The 17619-nt window shown below is 37.7% G+C and overlaps 1 protein-coding gene across 2 annotated transcripts; it reads right to left on the bottom strand.

Moving 5' to 3' along the window:
- Positions 1 to 397: 397 nt before the first annotated feature.
- On the bottom strand, positions 398 to 15014 carry LOC129722929 (LIM domain kinase 1). 2 transcript variants are annotated; one of them, XM_055676787.1, is made up of 9 exons: positions 14883 to 15014; positions 13852 to 13948; positions 13645 to 13759; positions 13462 to 13592; positions 12950 to 13186; positions 12763 to 12855; positions 12274 to 12650; positions 11271 to 12210; positions 398 to 5967 (listed from the first exon to the last, which is right to left on the bottom strand). In XM_055676787.1, exons 1-9 carry the CDS (start codon positions 14902 to 14904, stop codon positions 3768 to 3770), a joined length of 4212 nt encoding a protein of 1403 aa, XP_055532762.1. In that variant the 5' UTR covers positions 14905 to 15014; the 3' UTR covers positions 398 to 3767. The 2 variants fall into 2 exon arrangements, with proteins under 2 accessions (XP_055532762.1, XP_055532763.1); XM_055676788.1 differs by lacking the exon at positions 12763 to 12855.
- Positions 15015 to 17619: the final 2605 nt, after the last annotated feature.

Genomic DNA, 17619 nt, shown 5'->3' with positions numbered 1-17619 from the left:
CTTCAACTTCTCATTTGCACAAAATTTTAAAAAATCCAATGAACTTCATTCAAAATATCAGACAAAAAGAAATTACAATACTGCCAATGAACGGTCAACGTTTATTTACTAGAAAAAAATGACTGACACGCAAGCAGCCAGGTTATCTTTCTTGTAAAAGTATTCTACTTCAACCTTGCGGTCGTGGCTTTGCATACAACCTTCTTGTGATTTTTATCGCCTATCTCGCTCTTCCTGAGTATCTCTAGGTTCACCTAACTGAAATTTCGGCTCAAAATACGTAATTTATCATGAAAAATATTATCTTTTTTCAGTTGGGAAGTAGAAAAATCAGCCCAGATGACTGAACATATTATAAATATGGTATAATTTCTTTCGTAAATATTAACCAATTACATATAAATAGTAAGGAGTTTTTATTTCAGAAAAAAAAAATTCTACAAAATAATCGAAATTAATTTCTATAGAGCCCGAAAAGTTGGCAATAAATTAAGCGACGAAACTAGAAACGTTACATTAGTCAAAATCGTGTAAATAATTATTGCTTAACACAATCAAATTGCATTCTTTTTGTCACGTTTTCCGCGGAATGTTATATCTACCATACAGAAAATATTTATCTTCCTGTCTATTTTGTTTTATCCATGATTTATTGACCGATAACATAAAATGACGCTCTCATCGTAACCAAAATCCAACAGTAGCGGAAAAAATACAATCTCCTTCCATCCGGTTCCTCGTTGAAAAAAATCATGTTTTAAAAATGTGTATACATCCGCTTGTCCCAATTTCTGATGCACTTGTTTTGCAAAAAAAAACATGGTTTATGGCTTTTCGCGGTACCAACAGCGTTTTTCTGCATTTCGTACTTAAATTTGCAGTTACAGTTACGTTTTCAATTCAATTAACACAATACAAGGTTTCCTATCTACAGCATTAATTACAAATACATACAGTTTGATTGCTGTAATATAATCCGCGTGTTGGAATGTGCTATTATACGTTCTTTTTTATCTCTTACTCGCAACACGCACGAGGATATTACGAGTTGGTTGTTGGTTTCCGCTCGAACGATTGCAGCAGATACAGAAATAAAACGCATTTATATGCGTTCAACCATAACCCAAAATTTGTCGCTACCGTGCTTTTCTGCCTTGGCTTTTGGTACCATGTCTGGCATGTCGAACTTCCGCAAAAATAGCTTCTTGTCTTAATTTTTATTTCGAGTCAACTTACGCACGATTCTGCATTACACATCAGTTAATATTGTATACTGTTTTAAAACATTACACTTCTGTACTATATCACAGTCAGGTTAGTAACTTGTCTACATCAGTAAATTGACAAATAAATTCATGTAGGTACATTAAAATTATTTAGTACAACCAAAGTTTGGAATTGAATAATCTTATGGCTAAGTCTTGCGTACAGGATAATAACTATTTTGCTACAATGTGTCTTATTCGAGGCAATTTACATAACACTGTTCAAGGTATATAGTAGTAGCAACAAGTCGTAGTAGTAGTTGTTGTAATAATAAGCTCGAAAGGGTTGGAGAAAAGGTGCGGATAATCAATAGTGGCATTTAAAGGAATATGTGCGCCCAATATAACATACACACTTGATTCATGTGATAATAACGGGTATTAGCATGGTGTTGGCTCGTTTAGTTTTTCTTATAGCTGTGCCAAGCTATATTTGGTATGTCAAAAGGTAACGACATACACACAAGTTAACAAGTGTTGGGTTTGTTGTATCATAAATTACTAGCATTTATTGCTACCTAATAACGTACAGAACAGTTACAGTACACCACTTCAATACGATGCGATGACATTAAAAGTAAAAATTAAATCAACTAGATTTGAGTCGGTTTAGCGTTCCTAGCTGCATTAAACACATTAATAGTCATTATACATCTAATCTTCGTGTATTTCATTTACAGTACATTACAGTAGGAGTACAAGAAACATGAATAAATTGTACAATTACCAGGATTCTTAAACTTGACTGCCAATAAGATATTTTACTGACGCACACCGAAAAGATAAATAATTACCAGCATTATTTCAACGTAATTCGAGCGCAATTCTTCGAACAAAATGGACACCCAACTTAATTAGTCAGAAGGTATTTAGCAACACTAGAAAACTTCGGCAGTCACATTTGACTCTATTTTTTTAATGTATCGATTACATCTACTCTTTTTTATACGCGAGGCGAGTACCGAATTTGAAAAAGTGTAAAATAATCTACATTTCACACCTTATGGCTGTCTTGAACATAAACCAATTTCAATTCAATGCAAAATACTGGATTTTAAAAATAGTTCTTTTTATCCCAAATGAGCGCTAAGGTAGCTCTTGCAGTTCTATTTATTTGACACAGGCTTTATTAGTGTTAGTTTACAGGATAATTGCGCTTATGATCCTACTAACACTAACAGTATCTTCCAATCCGGGGTTCGAACATATGACTGGTTTGTTAGACCAGCATCGTACCAGACCAGCTGAGAGGCTATAGAATTAGGTACTTCAAAAACTATGGACTGTAATTTCATTGTACACATTTTGGTTTACTCAATACATCAAAGTAAGTTATATATAAAGTAACACAATGTTGACCAATTCTTAGCCAACAATTTTGGGTAAAGTTGGCACTCTCAATCGCAGGAACGAGAAACATGCCGAGGGTTTTTTCTGGCATCACCTCAAAAGCCCTGTGGTACAACTTTCATTTCAACATCAATCGAATTGAGTCATTATGGTAGAGCGTAAACACACCTAACAAGATATAAGGCACCTTTCAACCGGTGACATAGATGAAGTAACATATTTATTTGTAGAAGGCTGTTCTTTATTAACCGATTCCTGTAACTTTTACACCACATTTATGCTGCTCGAGCTCAGAAAAACAACAGCTGAGGGAAAATTTGAAGACAATGTTACAACATTTCATTTTATTTGTTACAAGACATTCGCCGTTCAATGACAACTGGTAATCTATTTCAATTTGAAAAAAAAAACATGCATTTGATTGTGAAGCAGATGTGGAAAAGAATATACTCTCATTTAACGAGATATTCGTAAATACTGGTATCTTTACTAGTTAAAACATTCGTGTATAAAGTTCACAGCAATTTGTTCAGTAGTTGAGCAACGATACTAAAACTTATAATCATTTTTTACCAAATAGTTGTCACAGCATCCTAAAATTACTTTTAGAAATTATATGCCTCCAAAAGAGATAGATAAATAGATATTTCTAAAATATAATTTAATTACATTGTAGCATGCATATTCATGAATACATGTGAGAAATTAAACTGATATGCAAAAAGTAATACGTACATTACCACCGCGTAAGGAAATTGCGGGGTAGCGCCAAGATAATATTGGTTTTGACATTCATATAAATCAAGAAACCATTTGCTATGCAAACTACCACGATCATTCTTGTTAGCGGCCGTATGCAGCATCCGTACGAAACGATGGATTGAAGCAAGAAAGTTATCGAAAAACCCGATCGACTTAGGTAAAAATAAACTTTACAAATACAAATGCAAAAGCATCTTTGTACCAAATTAATGGCAAAATCTATTTCTTAATATGTTAGTTCAAAAAATAAAATAGAATCGAGATCTAGCCTCCAATTGCGTAAAAAGGCATGTCTTTAAAATAGACTTAAAAGCATTCCATCAATTCTATTGCAAGATGCTGCGACAATCTGTATTGCACGTACCACAATTTGAACGCCATGAAGAGTTCTTAAATGGCAGCCGTTTTAACATCAACTCGTTTCGCTTTTACCACTGAACGATTTTTATTTACAGTCTCTCCAACATTTGCTTTTACTGTCTGGCCAGTTTTAACAGACGGTATACAACCACTGTTTCTATTATTCTTTACCGTTAAGCTACTACCACCACAACCAGTGCCCCCTACCATACCCTCATTTGTTACTTTGCGAGACTCCATCAAGCGTGCATTAAGTCTACGGATACTTTCCGGTGAAAGTATAGCCGTTCTATTTGTCGGTCTCATTCTACCTGCAGTATCACCACAGGTCGGAGAAGGAGAATCAGTCCGAGAATTACTACCACTGCTAAAAGAAGATGCTAAGGCAAAATATCTTTCGATTGGCTTGTCCAGGCCAATTGATTGCTGCGAATATCCCGAATATCTGGACATGTTCTCAGTTGCCCTGACAGGGCGCGATTTAACTGAACTATTACAACTATTATTACAACTAACGTTGTTAGCTACACCACCGCTTATCGGTGGCTTTCTGTTGCTTGTGGGCGGCTTTTCTGCTAAAGCTAACGACTTGGACTTACGGCTAGTGGTACTAGAGCTAAAGTTACTTGTACATATGGCTTCAGTTGCAGCGATTCCAGCCGCTACAGTTGGTGTCTTTTTGGCTTTATAAACAAATACTTGAGGAAGGTTTTTGTCCGAGAAGATATTCTTGGATGCTTTGAGCTTACTTATGGCATAGCTATTACTCGAAGAAGAGAGATGATGCGTACGACTCTCACCAAAACTAGTCTGCGGTTTTAGTTCGGAAGTCGGTGAAACCTTTTGCTTTGAAGCAAACATTGATTTTTCTGAGCTAGCTGTTTTGGGCGGCTTAATTTGGTCATCGGAATCGCTCCGTTTTAACTGTGGAGGAACCGGTGATTTTATATTACGACGTTCGAAAATTGGAGTGTCACTAACTCGGAACAGTTTTGATGTATATTTGTCAGTTTTAACAGGGCTTTTCGATCGTTCTTTCTCTGGGGACCCATTTTTACTGCCGAGAATCGAAGCAAGTGGATTAATCTTGCTAAACATGCGGCTGCTTTTCGGTTCTTTATTACTTGGTTGAATTTCGATTTTAACATTTTCTTTCTCTGATTGGTACTTTGGAACATCATTGAGACACATGCTCAAACGAGTTCTTATATCTTCAAGTGCACTTTGATTTGTTGGTTGCAATACAAATGATGGATCGGTAGATTCCTCCACTTTCTTTTTGTCCGCTGGTAAGGACCAAATATCGGTTTGACTGTTAACTTTCACATTGCAATCGTTTTCAACATTCGGAACCAAATTACCATTCATACCACTGCCATTCAAATCAATATAGTTTAAGCTCGTATCACAACTTGAATCAAAATCAGAGCAACCTTCTAAATCCTTAACATTGTTTAATGTCAAATTTCCATTATTCAAATGAATAATGTATCCCTTTTCTCCATACCTTTTCGTTTTTGGGGAACCATCTCTCCGTTGTGCGAGATCAGAATTTTTCTCCAATGTGTCTCGAACCGAATTCAAAATATCATCAGTTGATAAAGGCTGCTTCACAGTATTATTTTCAACCTGAATCAAACTTGTTGGTTCTGAAACACTGCTGTCGGGATTAACTACACCGTCTAAGCTACTAAATTTCAGCCCCAAATTACTTGAATCTAACGATTTCCGTTGGCTCTCCCTACTAAGTATCATTCGCTGACGACGTCTTGCTCTAATACTATCTCTAATCCGATCCCCATTAGGTGAAAAATCTTTCCCCAAATGAGGGGACTTAGGAATTTCAGCTCCTTTCATGATAAAACCACTTACGCTAACGGTATTACTATTGGTAATGTTTTCGTTTTCTAGGTTGTCTTTCGTTGTATCCGGTGACACTAATTTGCCACAATCGACTTCGTCCGCACCCTCATTCGGAGGATTCGCTTTCTCAAAGTTCACCGTTTCTTCTACAGTTTCTTCACTAATACGTTTACGACTAAGCGAAGGCTTGATTGATGACGGTGGAGGCGTGTCGAGGCCATCAGGGGTGGTGCACTTGCTTGAATCGTTGCTTTTAAAGCCCTTGAAATGCTCGATTTCATAGACAATTCTCGATGGAACAGGTTTTGCTGCCGCCGCATGTCGGGCCATACACTCTAACCACATCTCCAGCAAATCGAACGGTGGCCTGAAAGAAACATTTAAACGTTTAAATAAAATATTTATGAAACAACTATTTATTTTTTATAATTTATGAAAGACAACATGACAGAGTATTTGTCTTAATGAATACCTTGATACTAACACAATGTAAATAAACTATCTTGAAAGAGCTACATAACACGAAGTCTATTTTCAAAAGCTGCACCAGAAATAATGAAATCGAACGTATATGCAATAGACTGTGGCGACTTATATGGAGAAAATGAAACATAATAACACAAACATTTGGATTGCGTTTCGAATATGTATGAGAAAACCTACTTTTTGCTTTTTCCTTTCTAGAGACCTCAGACTGGCTAAACTATACATTCCATAACTTCGAGGTTGTTTGATGCCTAACAACTTTACCGAAGATACTAAAGAACTAGGATCCCAAAGCAGCAGTTCTGCTGATGGCAACTGTCTACAAGGACTCCGGATCTTCCGATCCAACCACAGACGGATCGAACACCCAATGAGCAGCTTTCGCTGCATTCAGGTGGATATTCCACCACGCTAGGGGAGCCTCCAGCGTCTTTAGCAGAAGATCCATCAGAGAGCAACTAACTGGACGATGGGTCAACAACACAAGGGTTCTTGGCCTTACGGACTCAAAAGGTAGGTTAATCGACTCTAACACTCAGCCCAACCCTATAACTGCAATTCTGTTAATGGGTTATATACCTTTTTGCTTGAGAAACAAGAGGAAGGTTTGGATTTTTTTTAAGAGTGTAGCACCTTTTTTATTGGATAAAAGTAGTAATTTTCTGAAAATTCAGCTTTTCAACAACAAAAAACACGTTTGGTCATAACAAATACCAATTATTTGTGGAGTAACGGCCGTTACCCCGAAACGCTTCTTTTTTGCATAGGTTTGCGGTGTTTACGATAGCGACCCCCGACCCATCAACAGAAATCGAAAAACTCATATTATTTCATTAGTTTAGAAGTGTGCCGGGTATCTGAGCGATTATTTTTATGAGTATTTTGTTTTCAGTGCACACGAAATCGTTTCTCCCGAAAAATCATGTTTCGAGCGCTGAAAATTACATTGAAAGTTTTTTTTGTCAGCCATGGTAAACTTCGTGTATCAAAAAACGATCGTTCAACGACCGGGGGATTCAAAAAGTAACATTCAAAAAAAAAGATGAAGAAATCGGTTCAGTAGGTTTACCGCAATCGTAACCACGGCAAAGTCATTTGTTGAGAAACACCTTTCCGAGATAAACGCGCATAAACTTTTAAGTTTAGCTTATGCGGCCGTGACGAGGCGCGCTCTAAATCGCTCTAACTTTTTCCCTATCGCTCAGATCTGTATGAAAATTTATGAAAATGTTCTCAAGAGGTTGTACTTAAAAATAATGCAATAAAAGAAAATTCGATTTTTTCTAGAGAAACAATTCAAAAGGTCCTATCTGCTTTTACCGATTTTTTGATCGATCACTTTCATTCAATTACCACAACTTAATAAACACCTTTTCCGGCACGTTATTTGCACAAGTTGATAGCGGAGGGATCACTCTAGCCTTCTGAACGAAAACCACGCTTAAAAGAGTTACTGAAGCTGAGCCATTACCAAAATGAAATTACGCTTCGGAAAAACGATGAAAGCAGATAGGACCTTTTGAAATGTTTGTCGAGTTTTGATAACTAAATAGGTATATATAAAGGTATACCCCTTATACAAAGTAATCAAATTCACTCCAATTACAGAATTTATTCAACGTTGTTGCCATAATAGCGGAAGTCCCGGCGTCCAACGGGGAGCAGGACATAGATTCGCACTCGTGCGGTACTGCAAAGCAACCAATAAGCCGTTCGCCATCGCTTGCGATGCGAACGCTTACCACACGATTTGGATCAGCTCGGATAGCAATAATAGGGGGAGTACCTTCTTGAAAGGCTGCTCACAAGGGAAAGTCTTCTCCCCCTTGCTTTGGTCCCTGGTGATCGATACGTTAATTAACAAGCTAACCCAGCTTGTAAAGAAGTGAAACACCTGGGGATTATTCTGGATAGTAAGCTGAATTTGACGGCTCAAATTGACTACGTATTCAAAAAAGCTACGACGGCAATTTGGACCTACAGCACACTATTCAGTAAAACCTGGAGGTTGAAACCACAATTGGTTTTTTGGTCTTACATAATTATTGCACGACCAAGAATTACCTACGCCGCTCTCGTGTGGTGGTCAAAGGTGAATGAAGTGAGAGTCCAAGTAAATCTTAACAAAGTTCAGTGACTGGCCTGCTTCTCCGTCATCAGCGCCATGCGCTTTTCTCCAACGGCAGCCTTGGAGGCCATGCTCTGCTTACTACCTCTATATCTACATGTAAAGAAAGAAGAGGAGCTTGGTGCACTAATGCTTCAAGGAAATAAAACAATACTCGAAGGCGACCAGGTTAATCATCTATGCATTCTAAGGAAGTTTGAACTTAGACCTTTAGTCACCACAATATCAGACTGCATGGCGGTTTCAGAACAATCTTGACGTTCCATATAAGGTGATCGAAACCAATCGCCACATCTGGAGTAGGGATGATCTTGCACTTCCATCAGGCATAATCTGTTTCTACACAGATGGGTCAAAAATAGGATCCAACACTGACTCCGGAGTCGACGGGCCCGGTGCTAAGGAAACTATTCCAATGGGTGTATGGCCCACCGTTTTTCAAGTAGAAGTATGTATATTAGGGTGGGGCAAAAAACAAAGTCCAGCTCCCATGCACTTTTCGTGTTCTTTATGGGTCCTATAACAACCGTGTAACTTTTCAGATCGATCGGTGGAACTATATTTTTGCGCCCGATTTTTAAAGTTTGCATACGATTTTATATGGGAAAATCCACTTTTTCAAAACTTATTCTCTAGAGATGTTCAGTTGGCTCCTAAAAATATATCAATACATGATATTTATCGGAAATTTTCCTGAGAAAAACTCTTCTGAAGACCGTAAGGCGCTACAATGATTGTAGAAAAAGTTATTCACCTCAAACTGATTGAATGTCTGACGGACGGCTCACCATTGCTACCATTGTTGCAAATTCAATCATGTGATAAGAAATGATATCATGTAAAATTTATCTTGAAGGCTTCTTCGAAGATACTATGAGCGAAAATCACACTTCCAAGCTTACTTCCACGCGAAATTATTTCTCATCCTTAAGCAAGTTTGCAATAACAGCATGCTGTAGCAGTGTTGCTGGAAAAATTCAATGGTGAGCCGGTCGTCAGACATTCAATCAGTTCAGGGTGAATAACTTTTTTCTACAATCATTGTAGCGCCTTACGGTCTTCGGAAGAGTTTTTCTGTTTTTCTCAGGAAAATGTCCCACAAATATCATGTATTGATATATTTTTAGGAGCCAACTGGACATCTCAGAGAATAAGTTTTGAAAAAGTGAAATTTCCCTTATAAAATCGTATGGAAACTTTAGAAATCGGGCGCAAAAATATATTTCCACCGATCGATCTGAAAAGTTACACGGTTTTTATAGGACCCATAAGGAACACGAAAAGTGCATGGGAGCGAAAAAATAATATCTTCGTTTTTTCCCCATTTAACCATGTCCCAGTCTAATGTATATACCATACTTGTCTGGGCCAAGATATGTCTTAAACGCAATTACAGGCACGCGAAAATTGGCATCTTCTCGGACAGCCAAGCTGCACTATTGACACTAAGGTCCGCCAAATGTGCGTCTAAATTAGTTCGAGAATGCAGCGCAGTACTACGAGAGCTATCGCGGTAGAATCAAGTTCTACTGTACTAGGTACCTGGACACTGTGGTATCGCAAGCAATAAAAACGCTGACTACCTCGCAAGACAAGGATCAGCACAGCAATTCATTGAACCTGAGCCATTTCTTGGCACCTCCAAATCCGCCGTTGAGCGCAAAGTTAAATCATAAGAAACGCTAGAAATAGCTAACCGATGGAACAACAGGCTTGCAGACACGCTAAACAGTTTTTCTCTCCAATTCCTGCTATAACCAAGAGGCTTCTCGGTCTCAAGCGTGTTGAGCTACGTCTCTACACAGGAGTTATTACCGGACACTGTCCTGCTCTTTATCACCTGAAGAACATCGGAATTGTCGGATATGATAATTGTCGCTTCTGCAACCTTGCAGTTGAAACGTCCACCTGCTCTGTCATTGTGAAGCCCTTGCATTTGCTACTACTTCTTCGAACGTTACCTTTTAACTCCATATCAGGTATGGAACTCTAATCCCAAAAAGGTCGTTAGTCTTTTTGACAGTGCGATACCAAATTGGAGCACAGCACTACTACCAACCAACCCCACTCCATCGATGAGTACGGGTACGTCGTAATCGGTGTAAAACAATTAGTGCCTACCACAAAAGATAATCAATATGATGGTCACAGTGGCTTCTTGCCCTTCAGGCATACAGAAAATGCCCTTCAGGCATACAAAAAAAGTGCAATGCGCCAAGCAGAGGAAAAACCAATCGACTGCCGATAAGTTTAGGATTGTTTGGGGCCTTATATATGGAACTAAAAAAACACTTGTTTCTGGATATCGATCACTTTACCCCACCCTAATATATAAATAGCGCCTATCAGGCTAGTGCTAGCCAACGGAACTATATAGAGAAACGGTGAAGACAAGGTTTGACGTTTGAGGTAGGTAATATGAACGAACGTCGAACTCTGAGTTGGAACGCAGAAGAATATACGAACACATTAGTGAAGTCGTTTTTTGCAACCAGAGAACAGCGAAGTTGCGAAACTAAAAATGTTAATAATAGTTTTTGTTATTTTACCTAAAAACGCACTCTAAATAAGATATTTGAAAATCGATTCAAATATCTTTTTGCAATATTATATTAATGTATAGTGAACGTGAATAACTTCCGAATAACTTGATAAGACCTCATAACAAAATTTGTTATTAATGAGCTATGATCTGCTATGCTCCCTGTCCGGGTAGAAAAAGTAAAAGATTTAAATTTGACAATTGAACCTTCACCTTAGAACTACTCATTCGTCTGATTCGCGTATTCCTAGTTCGATAAACTAGTTTGATAGCTTCGGAATTCCTATATTTTCAAAAGTGTTACCATATTATGGAGTAATCAAAACAAGCATAAGTAATTGTAGTTGCTCAGGTTTCACTCTGGTGGGCCGTCAATGATAATCATTCTAGTTACTAGTTCATTTCGATTCATGTTGCTACCTTATTTATCATTATGTTTAAATAAGTAAAACGGACGAACGATTAATATCTCTATGAAGTAAAGGTTAACAGGTTGAATCAAACCAAAACTTACCGTTTGTCTGGATTAAGATCACAACATAGAAAAGCAATTCTGTAGAACGGTTCAGGACATTGACCGCAAAACTTCTCCTTGAACATCACTTGGTTTAGGCCAAAGTCTGAGGTACGCGGTAGATAATCGGGATCTGCCTGCACTCTTCCAATGATTTCACACAGCATGATACCAAACGAAAATATATCCACTTTTTCATCGTACTTATTACCACGCATCATTTCTGGTGCCATCCAGTACGGATTACCTACTACCGTATATCGTTGCCGTCGTGGTCTGCCCCGTCTTCCAATGGTACCACATGACTGACTGGGTTTTTCAAATGCGGTACTTATTGGTTGTTTCAAGATCCTTGCCAAACCAAAGTCGGCGACAATAACCGTGCGATCTTCTCTTACCAAGCAGTTGAGCGAATTCAGGTCTCGATGTATAATATTCATGGAATGTAGGTAACTCATACCGCAAGAAATGTCACGGGCGAAACTTATTCGCTGCTCCCAAGGCAGGGGCAAACCGGAATCATGTATTAGCTCCTTTAATGAGCCGCCAGGTATGAATTCGGTTACCAGATGTAGTTTCTTTTCTTTGTACAGCACACCGATAAATCTTAAAACATTGTGATGTGAAAGCGATCGCAAAACTGCTACTTCCTTGAGGAAATTTTTTTGAGCTTCTTCATCGACACGATACAGTTCCTTTAGCACCATTACTTCCTGAGTTACTCGATGAGTTACTTTGAACACCTGTCCGAAAAACCCTTTGCCAAGTAGCTCTCCTTGTACGAGATCAGATGCGCGAAAAATCCGCGCTGCTTTTTGTTCAACGCGGAATGACTTCGTCCGGGACAGGTCATAAAAGTCTCCATTGTGGTGAGTATGGTGCTCATCTAACAATTTAGACATGCTGGAACTGCGCTCTTTTTCTTTTAGGCTATTCGATGCTGAAAATAAAGGAATACATTCTATGAACAATTTTCCCGTTTTTTTTTTTTTTTTCAATGTACCATTATTGCAGTTCACATCTTTCAACCGTTTATGTAATTTTCGTGACGTTCCACTTATGTAGCCTTCGTCTTTCTTTTTAAAGATTCTCTCCTTGTCAAACTTATTCGGCGAAGGAGATCGATCCTTTAGTACGTTTTCCCCGCGACTGTTGTCCTCTGCCGTTCGTTGATAGCGTGGTTCTTCATTATATCTATGATTAAGTTTGCAACGACCGACAGCCTCCGGATCATGCTCGATCGTTAACTGAAGAACTTTACCGGAGTTCTGAATTAGCTTTTCTACATTTTCCAGAGGTGCATCGCGCACTGGAGTTCCATTTACCTCTAGGATTTTGTCACCAATATGAAGTGATACCAAATCAGACGTTAGATCAAGCCTGCGATCAGAACAATAAAAAATGAACATAGTGTTTTAATAACAATTCAGTGAGTTCTTAAATCATTAGACAAGTATACACTAGTGTTAAACATAAGCACCATCTTATTTACCTACAATGTAGCACCCCGCAACAAGCCTCTAGAGCAGAAGACACACACGAGAAAATGTATTTGCCAACCTGCCCATAAAATGTACAAAATACCCTACAAAATTGGTTAGTAGAAATTAGCGGTTAGTTGCCTTATGCACTATTGTTTCTGTTAACACTCTCTACACATATTCGCTCATCGTACTTACTCTGAAATCCGAATACCCTTACAGCCCGTATTGGAGTGTGCAGGGATACCATATAAGTTTTCGTCCACCGATAACCGAAGGGCATCCTTTTTGGTGTTAGACCACGGAATTTCAACTAACCGGATAGAATGTGGGGTTTTCTTTTGTTTGCCCTCAAATGTATTTTTTGTTCCACTGTCGGTGCACTCATAGATCAGTTTGACCGATTCCTGCGTCTGCCGTTTATAACACTGTCCACTAAAAGCAAAATATTCGATGCTAATCAACTAAGGATACTAACAATCATAGAGGTTTTTTATTTCGTCATGTTCCGTATATGTATACTACTTTAAAAATGTATGGGAAGTGTCGGTTCTTAGATATTCTTGAAAATACCATTTGAGTCAATCCTAGTGTAAACACACGAAGTATTTATTTATGGAAAAACGGGTATGGCACAATAATATTTTGACTTGATGTCTGTTTTGTGTCGATATCGATATAAAGTAGCATTTTATAGTCTTATGACTCACCAGAAAAGCTTGGAGCGTTCTACCAGGGCGTAAGCTTCTCCGTCTCCAATATAAATTTTGCATGATTCGCAGCAGAAGCATTCGGGATGAAACTTGTGATCCCCTGCCACCATAACCGGACCAGAAATTATCTGCAAATAAAATCTGTAATTAAGAAATCCAAATCCCAATTTGCCAACTTACCTGAGCACATTGTTGGCAGCATTCGCCATATTTAGCCCAATAATCGTCTTTACAAAACAGCAAACCTTCCTTCTCGAAATACCAGTTGGATAGATGAATATCGCATGCCGAGCACCTGTGTCATTAAAAATATCGAAGTAAAAAAAACACAAACGTGGTAACTTTAAAACTAGCGGAGAATTATTAAAAAATAATTACAACATTTACCTAAAACAATCGCTGTGCCATTCTTGCCCAAGAGCCGAAACGCAATCATCTTTCTCTATGACATTATAGCAGCTAGCGCATGATAAATCGTTTTTCCCTTTATGTAAATATAGCAAAAATAATAGAAACCGTAAAATAAGTCCAAAACTTGGTAAATGACAGGTGCTTGTCAAGTGAGTATGTAAACTCTACAGTATTGATATAAACTTCATTCGGTTGGAATTTCAAAACATTATTAGTCGCGTTGTTTTTGCGAATACGAATAAAATTTTGGAAGCTTGAATCCGCTTAATGAACACATCATCTTACATGTTTCAATATAATTCTCAGGATAACTCTTGCTCAACAATTTTCTATTATTAATCGATAACGAATATAGCTCGAGCAAGCAACACAGAAACAATACTATTTTCTCTTTGCAGTATACAAATGTCAAGGTCAGCAGCGGATAAAACAAATTTTTAGAAATCGGCTAAAGCTAACATTAACGCTAAGCCTGGCGAGTGGTCGTTAAATTCAATTTTCGGATTCGTACATTATATGAAAAAAAAAACTTAATCGGATTAGGAAGCTCTACTCATGAATGACTCAGCCACCGAATATTTGCAAGAACCCTAATGGATTCAAAACAGACAGCATAATATTGATGCTTCACACACAATTGTTAGACAAGACACACACACCATCATCACTGATTAGCAGCATTAAAGACGGCCATTCTCGGAACATTTTTCCTGCTTTAATAAAATCTATTATGGCCATCAATGTAACTAGCACTGCATTTTAACAGTTTTAAACTCGTAATTTAATTGATTCGCATTGAAATTGAAATCTACATGAGAACTTTGATCACAATCCATATTTTTCTCATCTTGCATACATAATCAGTTCACCCACGCACCAAGCTTCATATGTGAATTTCCAACCGAATTTCATAAATCTTATTACACTATTCGAATGCCATTTAATCGATCAACACCAAGCACTGGCATAATGAGCTGATTTATAGCGAAAATACCAATTATAATTACTTTTCTGTCCATTTTCACCCATGGTTGCATCTTTTCTCTTGCAATTCGACCACTACGACGCTAAAAAAATTTGATTCGATATCTACCAGTTTCCCGTTCTCCGTCACGCAAACACAAATGAAAAAAAAAAAACAACATGATGTCAAACAAAACCACGGGGATGGCAAGCCTATCAGCTACCATTCGTTTAAAAAGTTACCAACATCACTGGAACCCCGGTAAAAAATTTTGGTAGGTATGCAGTTGTTTGGGTAAATGTGTGATCGACCTTCCAATCAACCAATTGGGTCCTAAAGTTTTACACGGATTTACGATTTTTATGTATCAGCTGAAAGAGTGTGATTTTCTGAGCAAAACGTAATTTTCAAAAAATGTTTACCGTTGTCCTATACGATTTTGAAATGAATAATAAAAAACTGCTCGAGGTGCCTTGAATGACATTCCGCCCATTTACCGTACATGGGCGAGCTGTCAGTTAAGATATTTCGAGCGGTTTTACATTCTTCATTCTAAAATCGAAGGACAATGATAAACAGTTTCTAAAAATCACATTTTGCTGAAAAAAGCATCTTTTTCGAATGATAAATAAAAAACTAATATAGCTTCAGGACCCAATTTCGTCGGATCATATTTATTGGCTGATTCCGGCGTCTGATTAATTGGAGAAGTTCATCGGTTAACGTCGGGTGTAGATTCTAGACACTATATATATAGACCTGCGGACTGAATCGCAGCGAGCCAAAATAACTGTCAAACGTGCGAGCCAAAATGAACAAACGAGGAAGTCTTGTATTCACTGTCAGTTAATTTTTGTCTTGCTTGATCAAAAAAAAAATAAATCGCATGATGATTTATGCTGGACAAAAAATCAATTTACAGACATGTTACATGTGTTAATCGTTTTAAAAAATGTAAGAGGACAGTAATGATTTCCACAGCTATTTTTAGTTATGCTGCTGAATATAATCAAATGTTTCGCATGCCATAATTCGACAACCCTTTTATAGAGCTTGCTTGTATTTAATATTTTGACATTGAGTACTGTTTTATAAAATGTGATGGAATAGCAATTAAAGTCTGGTGCGTGAATCAAAAATTTATTTCAACAAAACATTTGTTAACAATAATGGTAAAATATAAGAAAAACTTAGAATAATTACAACTATAAGGCCATCGATTTGCTGTCGTATATATTTTCTCGATTGAGCTTCGTTCAACTGACACGGAGGCGGAACTCTATGTATCTTTTAGTTAACTTCTCCTTGATAGAATGGCATGACTTCATATGAACTGCTGGTACTGTTTGCTCGAGATTATCATTGGAAGCGATTTTTAGTGCATAAATATTTTTTTTGTAAATATTTTCCAATGCCAGGAAAAAGTTATATGTGTCGGTGTTGACGTATACTAGAGAATCACCTGTGAAATCTTTCAGAGTTGTGAAAGACGCAAATTGTCCCAAAACACCTTCATTATCGATGCAACTGGTAAGGCACTCATTACACACGGTTTTTCGATTTCCAATCTATCGAAGGCCAATCCCGCAATATAGAAAACAGTGTTTTGTTCAGAAGAGCATTGAGAAAATTTTAAGCATTTTGCAATAATCGATTCATCGTCGAATTCGGTTTGAATCTCGCTAGTATCAATTGTTTGCTCTGTTCTTTCAACACTTTGATCTGTAGAATTTTGTTCCAAGTTTGTAGAGAAATCGAATAGCCAGCTTCGCGAGTCCCATTGGTAGGAGGTATTGCGTATTTCCGGAACATACTGGGAAGGTGATTTTTTGCTACAACGTCATCAGGAATCTTTATACATTTTTTTTTATCCAACCGTGAACTATACTCTTGAAGACATGGACACTGTCCGGCATAACTTCTAAAGTGCGTGAAGCATCGATCGGAGGTTGAATTGGTTCATTGCTCAGAACATGCTTCTGAGTGTGTTTCAGATCGAGATCATTCCATAACCGTTTATTGTTACCTGAATGAATAACAGTAAAAAATAACTGAGCTTATGTTATGTACGAAACACAAATTACCCCCACAGTCACTGATGCAAGCATGTACCCGAAGGCCGATGGATTCTAGCTTTGTAGTAAGATCAAATACTATTGTTTTCAAACATCCACTATTTATTTTATCTCCGCTGTAAAAGTAAGCTACGATTTGTTTCCACCTAGTATGAATACCTACAGCCATGAACACCAATATATGGTTCGCTAGACCGCTCTGTTTCGGAACAGTAACATTTCCTACAAAATTTTTCAAATTCGACCAAGCATTTCGTCGAAAACCAAAGCACAATCCTTGTCAGCTTTCATTATTCCTTCGACTTTACGCTCTAAAAGCCCGAATACCTCCTGTAGATATCCGCTATCGAAACGTAACGACTGAAGCCTTTCACGCAGTATTCTGATACTTGGCAAACGGCGTTTCTTACGTTCGATTTCGTATGCAGTAGAGCCACATGCAAATCTTGTACGAAGTCCTACGATAATGCTTTCATTCGTCCATTTCTTGACTCGTTTGTTGTTAGTCGTCAATAGAATATACTGATCATCTCCAATAGATTCTTTTTTTTTTTGACGCAGCTGTCTCGAGCGCTTCCATTTTTCTTTTTAAATCCAGGTTCTTCATCTTGCAATCTTCGAGTTCACTAAAAGTTAGTAAAGTGAAATACAGTTTATTTAAATAGTACCGCGATACATGAAAATCATTTTCTCTAAATGTTTTAT

This window comes from Wyeomyia smithii, chromosome 2 (assembly GCF_029784165.1).
Source record: "Wyeomyia smithii strain HCP4-BCI-WySm-NY-G18 chromosome 2, ASM2978416v1, whole genome shotgun sequence".
Lineage (NCBI taxonomy): Eukaryota > Metazoa > Arthropoda > Insecta > Diptera > Culicidae > Wyeomyia > Wyeomyia smithii.
This window is presented reverse-complemented; position numbering and strand designations above follow the sequence as displayed.

Excerpts from the sequence above, each read along its gene's own strand:
- LOC129722929 (XM_055676787.1), bottom strand. The coding sequence starts at position 14,904 with ATGGGTGAAAATGGACAGAAAA. Across the intron at positions 12,651-12,762 it reads TGCGGGGTGCTACATTGTAG|GCTTGATCTAACGTCTGATT; the intron begins GTAAATAAGATG and ends TTCTGATCGCAG. Across the intron at positions 5,968-11,270 it reads GATCTTAATCCAGACAAACG|GCCACCGTTCGATTTGCTGG; the intron begins GTAAGTTTTGGT and ends TGTTTCTTTCAG.